General features: G+C 41.5%; 1 protein-coding gene across 3 annotated transcripts in view; it reads right to left on the bottom strand.

The window, feature by feature from the left end:
* Positions 1-16786, bottom strand: part of KIF5C (kinesin family member 5C) — a 143843-nt gene that overhangs the window by 55555 nt on the left and 71502 nt on the right. For all 3 annotated transcript variants that reach the window (XM_039855961.1, XM_039855963.1, XM_039855962.1), the window contains exon 11: positions 5743-5891. In XM_039855961.1, coding sequence (XP_039711895.1) covers positions 5743-5891 — 149 coding nt within the window. The remainder of the gene's footprint in view (positions 1-5742; positions 5892-16786) is intronic.

Genomic DNA, 16786 nt, shown 5'->3' with positions numbered 1-16786 from the left:
GTGAGGTTTGAAAAAAAAAAAAACAAGCATTCCTTTATGGGATTATGTTGCACGCAAATAGCATCTTTCACCCTAGTTCCTAAAAATATTGTAAGAAGCTTAAGACATTCTCTAATCCCTCCTAGAGTATTTTTTTAATAAACTCGTCATCCAGGACTCTGCACCCTCTTCACATTCCTAACCACCTGAACAGGCCACACCATTCTCCTGATGGTCAAGACTTCTATTAGTGTTTGGCTGTGCTCTCAAAAGAAGGAAGAAGCCTAACAAATAGGATCTCTCAAATGAAATGCTAACTCCTGAGCTCCTGCTGTAGTGATCATGAATCTGAGAGGGAGGCCAGCACCTTCTACATATTTAATGCCCAGAGCGAACTGTGTTCCAACCACGGAGGCCGAACAGCTTCACAAGGCCCGCGATCAGACTCGAGGTTACAGATTTAGCTAGTTAGGGAACCAAGCCTGCTGGCCTGGCAGGTTTTAAATTTGGAGAACAAATCTGCTTTAGAGACTGCTGACTTTTCCATGCCTTCCTAGTCTGCGATGAAATAATTTTTTTTGCATGACTTCAGCAGATGGGGTAAATCTACATCTACTCTGTTATTTAACATGATATTTAATTATTCAAGAAACGCTGCAGATACGCCATATTCTCATGTCATTTCCTTGCATTCCTGAGACCTGGATTTTTAGGGCCCCTATATTATCAATTTTCAAAGGGCAAAATTCAAAGACATATCAGAGAAGAGGGCTTACAAAAAGACTGACCTGGCAGTGAAAGGAACTATGGACCCACACCCACCCCCTTCGGCATCATGCCCTTGGTCCTTCGACCCTCTCTCCCCATCCTATCATCAAGACTCTTCTTGATGATGGATTGGTGGGAATGGGGCAGCGGTCAACTGGGAGCCGTAATTCACTCTGAATCCAATTACCTAAATCTATACCCATTTACAGGACTGTTCAAGTCCTTTCGATATATGTGATCGAGAAGCAACAGAGCTGGAAAAAAAAATCTTATTTCTGACAACTACCTACTCTATCTATCTGTCCTTAAACAAGTAAGCTGAACAAATTTCCATGAGGCTAAAGTTGCCAGCAGAGCCTCCAGATTTGAAGAAAGACTGTCACTCAAGTTCAGCCCACAAGATGTCACTAGTAGAATGTAGTGGACATGTGTTGTTTTTCAGCCACTTAACACCCATTCTCATAATAGCACCTCGACTTCCTTGTGAGGAATTATCCCCTCTCCAATGTGTGCACTCTTGGTCAGACGACACATCAGAGCGTCCTGTCCTGTCCTTCCCCAGCCAAGCACAGCATCAAACGCAGCGTCTCTCTTCTCTCCTGAGCCTCTAGACCTCAAACACAAAATGCAACGACAGGACAAACATTCAGAGGGGATTCACACCAGGCGTGGCCCCTTATAAGCCCTGTTGATTTGTTCCTGTTGCCTCTGTCTCTGGAGCAGCCCCAGCTTAGTTGGTCGAGACAGGTTCCTCGGCTATTCTTTTGGTTCTGCGAATTACTCATAGCCTTCTAAAACTTTCTCTTTCTGTTTAAGCCGGGCAGGGTTAATTCCTGTGGCTTTCAAACCAAGGACCCTAACTAGCACAGTGGGGAATGGAACCAGAGAGTGGGTGGCACTCCTCATGCCTCCTTTATAAAAACAAGGTGTGGCCTCCCTTTAAAAGCCACTATGTGCATGTCCTGAGCCTTCCTGCCTTAATGGCAACAGCAAAAATGAATTAAAGCATGGTGTGGTATATATATTATGAGTCACAGGCGATATTCTGAGAATCACTGTTCTACCCTGCCCAGAGGAGAAAGCTGCCAGGCTTGCATGCCGAAGTAGCTCATTAAGCTATGGGGTTGACAACTGGTATAGGTGCGGGGAGGGGCGAAGCCTATAGCCATGTAATAGCATAGTATTTCACAACTTTTAAATGACGTTGGACAGGGAATACTCTCTCCTGAGGTGTATTACTGCTAACCGTATCAGACATACCTCCCCTCACTTACTTACATTATCTGCCTGGACCCAATTTGCCATTGAGATATATTATTTTACCTTTCCTACTGCTTTATATTCCTACTTCATTCTATATAACAGCAAATAGGAAAAAGTACAAGCACGCGTGCGTGTGTGCACACATACACACACACATACACCTTTTTCCCTGTGACGCTCCTTCTCTCTAGCTTTCCTGTAACTGGAATTCAGCAGAGCAGCCTAACTTTTAAATTATAAACACAGTGAAAGGGAAGAAATCTCTTTCCTGCGGGGGGAACATACAACTGACAAGGCTCCTTTAACTTGCTCAGACCATAATGTGGAAATATCAGTACCCAGGAATAGTTGAGGTGAACTTACTGGCTGCCTCCTACAAGTTTAGAACCAATGTGTGTGTCAAATTTCAAAAGAAAGTTGGAAATATCCTGCCACTTGGTGAACAGCAAGCACTTCACCTTTCAAAACCCCAGCTCTCTAGCTGACACAAACCAGCCATGCCTTCATGACCACGAGGAATTAGGACTGATGCATGGCAACACCAGTGAAGAGCTCTCCGTCCCTTCTTTTCTGGTGTCGTACTTCTCACACTCATCTAACTGGCCTAAACACAAACCTCTAGGGCTATGTGAGGGCTGCACAGACAATGGAAAGAGAATGAACTTAGGAGTCAAGCCCCCAAGGTTCAGATCCCAGTTTTACCAAGGAAACTAAATCACCTTGGGCAAGTCTTTTAACCTGTCAAAACCACAAGGGCTACTTGAGGATTAAACACCCAGCCGAGGAACATAACAAAAAGCCTGGGGTTTTTGTTGCATGTGTGATGTACAGTTAATCCTCGATACAGACGTTCACTCGCAGCTGGTCAAGGGACCACTCCACCACATCTCCACCTGCCTGAAATTTATATCACTAGTCCGTTTCTCTACTTTTAAGAACTTTTGCTTCCAGAAAAATCACGTTTAAAATGCAGCTTGGGAGGAAAGGAGAGCACTTCCCCTATCATAGTCATTCGGAGATTACAGGAAGCTGATGTCTCTCAAGACTATCTTCCCTCTTCTCTTCTTCCTGATTCTCTCTATAGTCCATAGGAGATCACACTCCTATCTGTGCCTTCAGTTACTTCCTAAAGATGGATGCCACTCGAATTTCTCCCCCTAGTCCAGGAAGTCCTCTCAGCTCCGGATCCTCACACTAAACTTCCTATCTGACATTTTCACCTAGATGTTAAGCAGGCACCTCATCATCCCCTTTGTCTCCAGTCTGGTTCTTCTCCAGTGCTCTCTGCCTCAGTGCATGGTTCTGCCCTTCATCCAACTCAGCAAGCCAGAAAATTGACATTCACGCTCCCTGTGGCCAACTCCTCACCAAGCTGTGCTGATTTCACCTCCCAAATACCTCCTGGTCCAACCATATCTCTTTCCAATGCCCTGTCTCTCTGTTCAATTACTGAAATATCATCCCTGGATGACCACACTAATTTCTGGCCCTCCTCCCACCCTCTCCAGTCCATTCTCCAACACAACTGACAGATCTTCAAAAATGCAAATCTTATCATATGATCTGCAGCTTAATTTCCTTGAATGGCTTTTCACTGCTTCCACATAATGACCAAAATCCTGAACGAGGACTGCATAGCCCTGCATGGGAAAGGCCTCCTACCCGTCCCGCCCATCTCAGGCCAGTGCTCCCGACCCTAGCTCTCCACACCGGCCTTCCTGTCCCTGCCCCTCAGGAGCCTTGTAAACGTAGCTGCCTCCACCTCCACCCCCACTTCCACCCTGAACTTCCTATCTCTCCCAACTTACTGCTTGTTTCTCTCAGATCTTATTCCCTGTGCCGCTTATTAGGAAAACCTTCACTGACTTTTAGATCAAGGTCAAGGCCCCCTGTCGTAATAACTTTTAGCACCTTATACATCCCCTTTTTGGTATGCAGCATAGACTACCATCACATGTTTACTGATTCTGACTGGAGTCTACCTCCCCCATCAGACAGTAAGCCCCATGAGGGCAGAGACCATGTCCTACTGCTCACCCTTTAATCTCCAGCACTGCATTTAAACATGTTTACTTAACATACATTTATGAAAACTCATCATGTGCCAGAACTCATACATTAGTGTCCCAAATTATGAAACTTAAGAGTTTCTGTAGGATCTCACCCTTTTGGGCATAGAAAACAGTAGATCTGCAAGATGGACGAGGTAGGAGAAACAGTTAAAATGGTGCCAAGGGCAGGGTCCAAGAGCAGGGGGAGAGCACCCAAGAGATGCGAGGTATGAGCCGAGTCAGGCAAACAAAGCAGGGGCCGGCCCCGACTGAGGGGTGGAAAACCGCAAGATTAGAGCTTGGCAAGGAAGAGAAAATAGAACAAAACATGGTTATTTGCTCACTCCACAGTGTTTCTAAGCCAGCATCCCCTCCCTTTACCAAAAGGCTTTACTGAATGTTCCAGTCGCCCAGCAGAGAACTGACCCAAGAAGATCTCGGAAATAGAACAAAATTTCATACGGCTGCTCCCTGCCTCCCCACTCTCCTACTCCTGCCAAATGGCAAGGAACCATCCACCAGCCCCAGGTGCTGAATTATTCAATTATTCTAGCAGCTTTCAAAACACGTATGCAGCTAGAAAAATCTCCCGAAAAAGAAAAGAATCATGTTATTTAGGCTACTAGGTCATTTCTTGAACCTCCCTTGAATCCTGGTTTGCTTTTCAATTGAACAGAAGCTCATTGACACCCCACCCTTCCTAGCGACAAGCAGTGGCAAACATACAATCACAAGATGATCTGCTGCTAACTCTAAAGTTACAATCAGGCAGGCTAACTCCCAATCCCACACGGCAGCCCCCAGGCTCCTACACTTACCCCAAACTGAGGTCTGCTGCAGCACTTTTAATAAATACCGAACACAACAGCAAAAATACGAAGAACCACCTCCAAATACCTACTATTGCCCTACGCACACACCAACCTGCCTGAAAATAAATAAATAAATAAATAAATAACATCTACCTCTGACTTCCGTCACAACGCTAAAACCACTGAAAGAATCAGCCTGCACTTCGATCTGGCAACCCCGCTTCAACGCCTCACCCACAACCCACCCACCCGCTGCATGTCAGCTCTCCGAGATATTTTCTTCCAGTAGAACAAACCAAGGAGAATGTTTTGGGGAAGAAGAAAAGCTAGTCACGAAACAAGCCTTTAAGACTCCATTTTAGTACAGAGCTTCTTCAGGAGCCCTCTATTTCTGTATGGCTGGCTCTGAAGAAGCAGAGCATGAAGATGAGCTGAGTCAGAAAAAAAAAAGCAAATATTTATCAGAGGTGACTTTTAACCCCACATCAATTATAAAACTCACATAAGAGAGAACGACCTTCTCTATTGAATCAAAGCAATCTGAACCACAGAGTCTCAGGTACTGCCCTCTAAAGCTCAAATATGGCTTCTAGAGAGCAAATTACTGGAAGAGGTAGAGGGGCATCTCCTTGAAAATAGATTAAGGCAACTTTGCAAATAATCACTTGCCCACACTAAGAATATATGTCAGCCAAGAGACAAGGCGTGGGTGGGGAGCTGTGCTAGGGAATGAGAAAAAATGTGCTTGTTTGCACAGGTTGTTACAAGGCAAGACCAAGCTCTGCCATCATCCCTATTTCCCAAGTGTCCCAGGATGCCGACAGTCGTAGGAAAAAGAAAGCGCACACTTATGCCTCATTCTTCCTCACCATTTCTCCATCGGTTTAGCTCCATCTCCAGGTGCTGGATAACATTCTTCAAAGTCTTGTTTTTCTCTTTCTCTTTTTCATATTTCTTCTTCCATTCTTCCGCTGTCAGTTCCAGGTTCACAGAGACTGTATTCTTGATAGTTTTAGCCCTGGGGTTAAAAATATAAGAGAAAGAGTCTGAGCATAGCTATTAGCATTAGCTAAATCGTGAACATATTTAAGCCTCAGATTCCTTTCACAAAAAAGATTGGGACTAGAGGAGCAGGGGGTACCCTGTGACTTTTACCTTCCACCTTTCTAGCTGTATTAATGGTACTGCTACTCCGAAGGCTCCAAACTCACTTTTTCCTTTTCTCCTTTACCTCTTTCTAGTCTCTAAATCCAATAGATTTTCGTTCAAATTGTCTCTCAGGGTCACCTCTTTATTCCTTGTCACCATCTTAGTCTGTGTTTTCAGCTCTGACTTATGGTTATAGCCTTTTTCAAACATTCAATATTCTACTTTAAGCATCTTCAGGCCACTGCCAGATTCCTCTTCCTAAGTAGAGTTTCCTTTCAATTCAATTAACATTTATGAAACATGGAATATAACAAGACAAATGAGACAAGGTCTCTGGCCTCTTAGAGCTGGCAGTTTCTCTTACCAATAAAACACACGGACTGAAATAATACAATCGTTTCTCTTACTCACATTTGGTCCCTAAAATCATCCCTGATGTGTCAAACACATGTCTACATATCCTTCCGGGCCAGGCTAACCACATCAGGCTGGCCAGGTGAAACCATGGCTTCCTGCTGAGCACATGCTCACATCACAGCCAAGGTTAACCTGGAAGCATGGAGGTCCACCGTTCTCAGGTCATCCCATTTTTTCAAAAAGAATCAGAAATCGAGATATTTACTTATATCACCTAGTTTAAAACAATTTTTAAAAATAATGTGTGAGACAAACAAATGTACCCAATGGCCATTTCTAGTATAAAAACAGAGTGACCTCCTAGTGTGTATGGCTAGGGTAGGGGTGTGATGCCACTGTGGATGCTTGTACAGTAACTCAAGGGAGACTGGAGACGGCAGAGGCAGCTGCAGCTCTAGCCAATACTAAAAACAAAAAGACATGACTCACCTAGCTATGCACAGAAGTAAACACATAAGCACACCTGTCTAATTAAACAGTAAATTGACCATGGCAGAATTCGACTTATTACTTACTTTTTAAGAAGGTAAAAACTTCATTTAAAAATATGTGCAACCCTGTTTTGTTTGCAATTGACTTTTCCATTTTAAACTCCCACTGGTTCTTGTACTGTCATATTTGCTAGCACTATCTGATGTGTGATTCAGGTTAATTACTGTTGTCATCGGATGACATTTTGGACAGGATTTCTATTTCAGTGAAAGAAATTTAGCAGTCTTTACCAGTCCTTACTGCTACAGATGTCATTCTAAAAATTAATTCCTAAAGCAGACAACTAAATAACCCAACTGTCAAAAGAGGAATCAGTCTTCAGTGTAAGATTCCACTTAAGAATTAGTATAATTCTCCCTCGTTCACTATAGCTTGAGGCTGCTGTCCCCAGAAGTGCTTCGACTAATTTTTCAAATAGCAGCAATTTTATTACTACTTTAAAGTCTATGCCAGGTTGACACTCTCACCTCGCCTTCTAACATCCTCAGGCGGTGTTGTGGATGTCTCTCAGATACAAGCATAAACACTGCAGCACCCGTTATCAACTTAGTAAGTCAGAAACTGAAAAAGAGCCTACAGCTAAATTTGCTTATGGACATTTAAGGGTACACTTTGAGGCTACTAATCTTAAAAAGAAAAACAGAGCTTCTGTGCTGTACTCAGGCAGGTTTAGTCAGAAGTACATTTTTGTGAGCAGACTCAGCAAGGTGTAACTGGTCCTCATTCTCAAAGTTCTTTTAAGCTGTCCAGTAAATTATTTTTCTTCCACTTCTGTAGTAATCAAAGTCCTGGCAGTAAACAGATGACCCATTCAAATTGCATAATTTGGGAAGAGTTTAACAAAGGTATGAGAAGAGTGTTGGGAAATAACAAGAGATAATGCGTATCCCATATTAGCAATGGGGGGCAGCTATGACCAACCTTCCACTGAAGGGCGCCCAGAGGGAGGGAGCTAAAAGAAGAAGGCTTCCCACTGGGAGCACTCAGAGCCTTCAGCCTAGGGACCCAGCCAACCCAAAGTGACCCTGCAGGGAAAGAGCCAAGAAATTAACACCCTGACCCCACTCTCTTTTCTCCTTCTGATCACCTGCCCTTGTTTCCAAATTTAACTGGAAGCCAGAAGCAAGGGAGCCCACCGTAGTTGCCCAAATTGCTCACTGTCCTAGGGCCCAGAGCAGAGATGGCACAGAAACAATCCAAAGAGCAGAGGGAAAGTATACAGTCGAACTCCTATTTGGAACTCAGAACAATGGTAGCGAAACCATGTCTCATGCCACTGCCCTAGACTTCATTCACACCCCTCCAGCTGCTAAAGGTAGAATATGAAGAAGCCAGACAACATGGATAGGGAAAGATGCTAATTCTCTCAAAATTTTCTGTAGATTTAAAATATCCTCAGATAAAATCCCAGGAGGTTTGCATGTGGGTATAGAAATTGATAAGCTGGTTCTAAAATAAAATTTATAAAAGAAATGAAAAGTGCCAAATAGCAACGATAACTGTGAAGAACAAAGTTAGAGAATGGAATGTCAACCTAATTATAAAATCACAGTAATTAAAACTGATTCCAGAAACTCTGGAATACAAACAGAATGGATTATCCAGAAACACTCTCAGCTATAAAGTCATCTGATTTATGACAACAATGCCCATACAGTACAGTGGGAAAGAATGGTCCTTTCAATATATGGTACTGGGGGTGTGACCTTTATTCACTCCCCCAATACCATATAAAAAATTCTAATCTAGATGGATCATACACATACAGGTGAAAGGTAGAGCAATAAAGCCTCTAGAAGAAAACAGGAGAATATCTTCAAGACCTTAGGGTAAGCAAAGATTTCTTCAATGGGACATAACAGATAAATTTGACTTCATTAAAATTAAAAAAAAAAAACAACTCTTCTTCATTAAAAGTCAACATTAAAAGTTAAAATGTAAGCCATGGGAGAAGATACATGTAATACATATATCTAACAAAGGACTTCCCAAGAAAAACCCCTAAAAATCAATACAAAAAAAAGGCAGACAAGCAGTGAGAAAACTGGGCAAAGATTTGAAAAGGCACTTCACAAGATAAGTGTCAAAAACACTCAAAAAAGGGGGTGCTTGACATCAATGGCCATTACAGAAATGCAAAATAAAATGACACCCCCAATACAATGGCTAAAACTTTTTAAACTGATAATACCCAAGTGTTAGTAAGAATGTGCAGAGACTATAACACCCAATTGCTCCTGGAGGGAGTATAAATTATTCTAATCATTTTGAGAAACGCTTTGGTAGTATCAACTAAAGTTGAATATCTCATATCCTATAAGCTAGTGATTCCAGTCCTGGGTATAGGAACAGGAATGAGGACATGTTCACCTAAACCATATAATGACCAATGTCATAGTAACTTTGTTTATAATAGCCCTAAAATGAAAACAAATCAAATCTCCATTAACAGAGAATGAATACATATATGCTACATTCATACAATGGAATACTGTACAACCATAAAAAATAAACTACTACTACTAAACCTAACAAGGTTGTGAATTTCAAAGATACAATGTTGCATAAAAGAAGCCTGTATTTTATTCATATAAAGTTCAAAGACAAGCAACAGTAATCTATGTTGAGAGAAGTCAGTACACTTACCCTTGAGATTTGGGTATTGACTAGGAGGGTGCAAGAGAGAGGCTTCTAAGATGCTGGATGGTGGATCATGTATATACACACATATTTGTAAAAATTTATTGAGTGGCACACTTAAGTTTATGCATTTTACTATGTGTATGTTATACTCAATAAGAATAAATTAAGAAATATAAACTGATATATAAAGAAATCAAGTCAGATACAAGAATTTCTAGATCATTTAGTAAACTAGAGTTACTAAGAGAGATACTGAATTTTTGTGCCTGGAGTTCTTCTTGTAAAATAGAACAAATATTCTCTTATCTAGGATGCTGAAAACAATCTTGCAAAGTGGAATAAAAAGTATCTCAGTCCCCTATTCCCATAACAGACCTGGAGTAAAAAGATGTTGAAAATCTACAATTTCTTTTGCTTTGAACCATGAACTTTAGCAAAATTTACAGAATAAAGGAGCCTAATGATTAGGTTCTAATTTTGCCACTCACAATTCCCTTTTCTCCTGTGTGAATATTTAGCTGGTTGCCATCCATGTGGGTTAGGGATAGTGAGCTATTTGGCTCTGTCCATTTTAGGGCATATCTAACAGTCTTCCACCTTTCAAATTCTTTGCTCTTTTATTCTGGAATTTTCCACAGACTTGCTAGCTATAATCACACTAAATAGCATTGCATCTGGATTCTCTGTTCAAACACAGTGAATCAACATGGATCCTGGGCACCCAATACTGAACACGGATACAATTCAGGGACTTGTCAGCACACATGCACACATGTTCATTTACTGCTCAGCCTTGATTCCAGAAGAATTTCAGCTAGCCTACAAAGAAGCATAAAATTGACAAGAGAGCAGAAATTAAGAAATGTTTAAGGTGGGTTTTATCATTTTGTCTACCTGAAGATATACAGCAATAATGATACTGCTCACCTTGTAGTTCGGGGACATTATCTCCTTGATATAGGAAAACAATCCAATAATACACAGAAGCCTTTCTCTGCTATGAACTTACTGCCCACTCATCATCTTTATGAGTCAATGGGTCAATCTTACTGTGATAACATTTGATTAATCCAATGTGACCTGATCACTCACAAAGAAGCATCCAAGTATTTCAGATCACTTCCAAAGACCCCCAGGTTTTTCAAGACCCTCAGAGCCTCCAAGCTGTACACAGAAATAAATGCCTGATCTGCAAGTTATAACCATAGCAAACACTGAGCAAAATCCTAACCAAAGGCTACTTAGGAGAAGAACCTTAATTAATCTTAGGTTTATAACCTAACAGCAAGACCCACTTAGCACAAATGAGCCAATTCTTAAGGGTGCAATTATCAGAGAATCTGTTTTGTAGTTTTTGTTTTGGCTTACTTCAGAAAGTCAACCACCACTTAAATAATACGTAATCTAGGTTTACCCCAGATATATCTCTTCTCCTCACAGCGAGGAGACTAGGACCCAGTTTCTAAAAAACCTCAAAGCTAATGAATGTTAACCACCTTTGGAGAAGCCAGACCAAGCACAGCAGACAGAGGGCAGAGGTCATAGAACATCTTCCACCTAAATCCCCATACGGAGACAGTTAAGTCAGAAAAGGATTCTATTAGACGTATTTCACTGACGAACAGGAGGAAGAAGACTCTGCCTCCGTATCCTTGAGCATTCTGTTATTTCCTCCCAGCACCTCTTGATCTCTGTCATTGAATTTGCAGTTTATATGTTCCGGCAGGCTTCTAAGACTGCCGATCATATCCATTTCTACAACCTAGGTTAAGCCCCCATATGCAATGACACTCTACAGGCATCTTCCTATTTGGCACTCGAATTTTGATTTCTTGTTGAAGAGAAGAAGTCCTAGAACCACCTGGTTCACATCACTCTGCATCCTGATAAATCCCATCTCCACCTTATTCCTCAATAATTGCCTATACACATACTTTCTGGCCATGGTCAGTCCTAAATGATATACAGACTATCACTGGAGTTTCCTCTCATTATCTTGGCCTCCCTGGAAGAGCCAGGAAGATATTCCTTCTTGGTACCTTTCTACTTCTTGTTTTCAGCATTTTCTTCTCCTCTCCAGGTGTTCAGGATAGTCCTGGCATTTCAACAAGGAGCTCTAGACAACCTCACACCTTCAATACATAGAATAATCCTGTAATGTGTGTTTCTGTGCTATGAATGGTGTGTGTGACAGAGAGACTGAGATCTTCCCACTGTGAGATGGGAGACGGTAGATGAGCACCCTTCAGAGAAACAAAACCAACAGGAGAGAGAGAGAGAGAGATGGATGATGGATAGATATCCTATTATATCTATCATATATCCTATGATATATATAAGACACACCATCTATCTATCTCTCATCTCTCTCTCTCTCTCTCTCTCTCTCTCTCTCTCTCTCTCTCTCTCTCTCAAGTCTGAAAGCCATTAAGACAGGCCAGCCAACTGGAAACTCGGGGAGGAACTGAAGCAGTAGCTTTGAGGCAAAATTTCTTCTTCTCTGGGAAACCTCAGTTTTCGCTCTTAAAGCCTTCAACTGATTGGATGAGGCCCACCCATATTATGGAGAGTACTATACTTTTTATTAAGTTTTTAATTGAGGTAAAATTGGTTTGAAACATTATATACATTTCAGCTGTGCAACATTATAATTTAACATCTGTATACACTATGTCGTGTTCACCACCAAATGTCTAGTTTCCAGCTGACACCATACAGTTGATCCCCTTTACCCGTTTTGCCCTCCCTTCACCCTCTTTTCCCTCTGGTGACCACCAATCTTTCATCTGCCTCTGTGTTTGTTGTTATTTTTTTTTGTTCTTGTTGTTTGTTTATGTGTTTTGTTTTTATTTTATGTTCCACATATGAGTGAAATCATGTGGTATTTGTCTTTTTCCATCTGACTTATTTCACTTAGCATTATACCCTAAGGTCCATCCGTGTAGTTACAAATGACGGGATTTCTAATGTGCTTTTACTTAAAGTCAACCGATGGCATATGTTAGCCACATCTACAAAATTCATAGCCAACACATAGATCAGTGTTTGATTAAATACTTGGATACTATATCCTAGCCAAGTTGTACCATTTTAATCTGCTCTGAGTCCTAGTTCCCGGATAAAACACCTAACCTTCTTCTGGAAACATGACTGCTACAAGGCATCTTCCCGTTTCTTGGTAAGGTCATTTCCCTATTCATGAGTAGGGGATGTAGGGAATGAGAAATTAAAAGCTTTAAATTTTTTCTTTTGAATAGCTCTAGTATCCAGAGAAACACTAAGAAATGGCCAGTCTAGATGAGAATTTGGCATCTAGTTAAACTTCTATAAGCCACAGTACTTCTCCCTCCAAGAGCAAAAATTAACCCCAATAGTGTTTCAGCAAGAGGCCCTCCAACAGGGGGTGATTTGAGTCTCTTTGTTTTATGTCAAAAGTGTAACCAAGCATCTCCATTGGCCAAAGTGCTCACTCTAGCTTTGCAAGGAACTTATTATCATGCTCTGGTGACATGAATTTTGCGTGCACACCACTCAGACCTTGGGCTCTGCCTAATCTAGCTGCCACTAAACTGAGCAGGACATGTGATTTTTTTTTTTTAAAAAAGTGCGCATCGGGAAAATAAGAAAGAATATTACTTCTCCTAAATTATCAATTCTCCTTCCACATTCAACATATAAATAAAGCCTTTGAATTATTCATGCTGGATCAATCAAAAGTCTTAGTGACAAAGATGTGCTAATTCAGGCCTTCTCTAAACTGATTGGTCTGCCCCCCTCGGGGCTCCCCTTTCCCTCATTACCACCCCAAATCAAGGTACATTAAATAGGCTTCCGAGATAATTGGGTGATTCGAGCTCATACTTCTAAAACTTATAAATATCCTTTTAGAATAGTGCTATAAAAGTACTTAGTAATTAAAGACTAAAAAATAAAATGCTGGAAGCCAAAGAAAAAAAGATCAATGCAAGTGCTCTAATTTGAGTACCCTATCCCTTAGAGCAGGAAGTATTCAGCTTTCCCACAGAGCCCAGCTTTTGGGCTCTCTGCTGCCTGGAAATTCGTGTTGCCTCCTCAACTAGATTAAAAGCTCGAGAACACAGAAAATGGTTTTTACTTCTTTATAAGCACAATGCTGGGCATTCAGACAACTATGGGAGACAGGCCTGACCACATAGAAAAGCCAGAATCATCATGAAACCAAGACACAGACACAGCGAACTTCTTCCTTTAAATTCCAGTACCTAACTAATCTAGAATCCTGGGGAGTGCTGACTTGAGAGGCTGCTGCCTTCAGGCCTCTGTAGACTCTATCATGTTTCTACTGCTTCAAAGGATATACTACTGTTTCATTCAGAGCATCAATACAGTATAGCCTAGCAACAAACATGGACTTTCTTCCTGTCCTTGAAAGAACTGCACGGGAATAACTGAAGAATCTCATGCTGCCCTAAGGTTTGGCCATCCCTGCAACAAGAATATAATGAACACTCATTACACTGAATTTGAGATGTGCCCCGCAGTCTTTTCAGAGTTCAAAGTGCTTAATCTCATTAGCTATCAGATGCCATGTCTAATCCGAGGTTCAGACTCGTGTCTGCTGTGTAACTGAGTTCAATGTGTACATTTAACAATAAACCAGGTATTGGCTCCACAGAGAAGTTAGATGTCTTTGAAGAATTCATTAACCAAGTTGGAGATAGGGAAAAGGGAACAAAACCTCATACATTTCCAATTATGGGCTAGAAAACAAACCAGATCCAAACCCAACCAAACTTCTGGACATAACGGTGCCACAGTTCAGCAACTGCCCTAATATTCTGCGGAATCCTACACGAAGAGCATTAGATTCATCTGATCATTCATTCGATAAGCATGTATTTATTGCCCACCTACTACGTACTAGTTGTGCTGGCTGCTTTGTTGAGACAACTGATGCCTATGATAAACCTAGCCTCTATCCTCATGGAGGATCCAGACGACTCCAGTAAAAGACTATAGACCGACCGATTTCATTTGAAAATATAATTGGCATACTTTTTTATTTCCTGGAATCCCAAACTATCAGCAGTATTTATTTAATCACTCATTCTAGAAACAATTCCAATTCTACTTCATTCAGTTCCGCTCTTATATTACAGTCCTATCCTGTGCATTACATTACATTCGATCTAGTCCCATCCATTACTGTGACCTTCCAAGCCACAAATACATCAGATTGTTGAAGGCTGCTGAAAACGGAAGGAAAGGAAAACTTGTAATCACTGAATGCCTACTACGTGCCAGCCTTTGTGCTAAGTAAAAACTGAAGCAATTCATTTAATCCTCCCAACGACTCTCAGAAGTAGGCATTATTATATTTCTTCCTACAGGTGAGGAGGCTGAGACTCAGAGAAAAGTGAATGAGAAGAGAATGGGTACGAGAGAAACTCAGCATCAAAACTGGAGCTACTGACCCAAGAGGCCTGTGCTCATCAAGGTTCCTGATCAAGCAGCCCACATGTTAGATAGAGGCTATGGGTCGAATAACACAGTCTCCATCCTACGACATCCTACATGTTTAGCTCTTTACTGGCTGTGTGGTCTCAGGTACAGTACCTAATGGCTTTGAGCCTAAGCTCCAATTTCATCCTCTGCACAAAGGCGAGAGAAGGCCTACCTGATAGAATTATATGAGGATTTTTATATGCCTGGCACAAGCGAGGCCCTAAATAAAAAAAAAAAAGTGATAATGATGATGTGGATCACTGCCTCACTAAGACCAAAAGAAAGAGAATAATCATTTGGACTTGTACCTTAAACTCTTCCTACAGATAGCTGCAAACACCCACTAACGGCAGCAATCTTGAGACAGCCCAACGCCCCAGGATGACTCTGGCTTACAAACATTCAGATGATTTTTGCTTTGCAGGTAAGAATTTTTTTTTTTAAGAGATGTTTTCTTTATAAATGCATTTGGTGCTCGTTTGCTCAAACACGTCTTCAGAAGAAACAGTTAAAGCTTAAGCTTAGAAAACCAAGGGAGAGGGGCACGCAGGATGATCGGCATAGTGTTCTGATTCCCAAAAGCAGGTACTGGTTTGCAGGTGTCCTGTGACCCTTGAGAAAGGTAGGTGTTATCCTACTGCAATTCACTGACTTGAGCATTTAGTTAATCAAGGAAGTGATCTGAGAGGCAAAGAACCCAAATCCAGTTTAAAAGATGTATTAGTTCTACAACATTTCAGTGTAATTATTATTTATTTAGACATCCCACAGGTGCCATGAGTATGTAATTCTATGTTCTGTTGAGGGCTCAAGAAATGAGTGGAGTTTAATGCAGCTCAAACAAGCTACACAATTTCCCATACAGAATGCTCATCCCCATCTGTCCTTTATCTAGGCATCTTAAATTATTTCTCGGGCATAACTACACAGCATGCCCCCAGGAGAAAGGCAGGGAGCGCTCTGTGTATCCATTTACAAATTAGGCAGCTGAAGCCCACAAAAACAGGTCACTCGTCTAAACATCACACAATTGTTCAGAATCGAAGGGAATAATGGTAGTAGACTCCACATCTCCCAGCCTCAGCCCACTGAGCACTGAAGATGCTCAGATAATCGAAATCCACAGCCCCCAAGCACTCGAGGAACTAGCACCTGAGGTAACCATGCTGAGAGGATGGGGCTAACCACCTGCACCTCCATGACTGAAGGAGATTAGGCCTGGGGCAAGGCGAGGGGTGAGCAAGGAAGGAAAGCAAGGTATGAACCAACCCACACACATAAATGCTATTTTAGGGTTACTGATGTGCCTGCAGCCCACCTCTTAAGACTTTCTAGACATCTAGGAAACCTTATTTGGACATTTTTGAAGGTGAGAAGATGGCAGCCGTCTTCACCTTTCCTCAACATACACTCTGCACCTCCTACCCCCAGGGTTGATATGAGGATTTGTTTGCCCCGTTTTAATATTTATGCAACTACTGTACATTCACCTAAGTTTCTGGTTGTTCTATCGGCACTTTTGTAATGGATCCCAAATACTGGAGTTAAAGGTCGTTTTACCAGTCTTGAGCTGTATACACGTGAAATCCTGTGAACCTGAGTCACACTAAATTCCATGAGGAACAAAAGGAACACTTCACTCCATTATCAACAATCGCATCGATAGTAAGTTAGAGGGATTTTTTTTTTTTTAACATCATACCTTTGATTGACATATACCTGCCCATT

Source organism: Pteropus medius, unplaced genomic scaffold (genome assembly GCF_902729225.1).
Source record: "Pteropus medius unplaced genomic scaffold, Ma_sr-lr_union100, whole genome shotgun sequence".
Lineage (NCBI taxonomy): Eukaryota > Metazoa > Chordata > Mammalia > Chiroptera > Pteropodidae > Pteropus > Pteropus medius.
The sequence above is the reverse complement of the archived record's forward strand: the minus strand, read 5'-3'. Positions and strand labels throughout refer to the sequence as shown.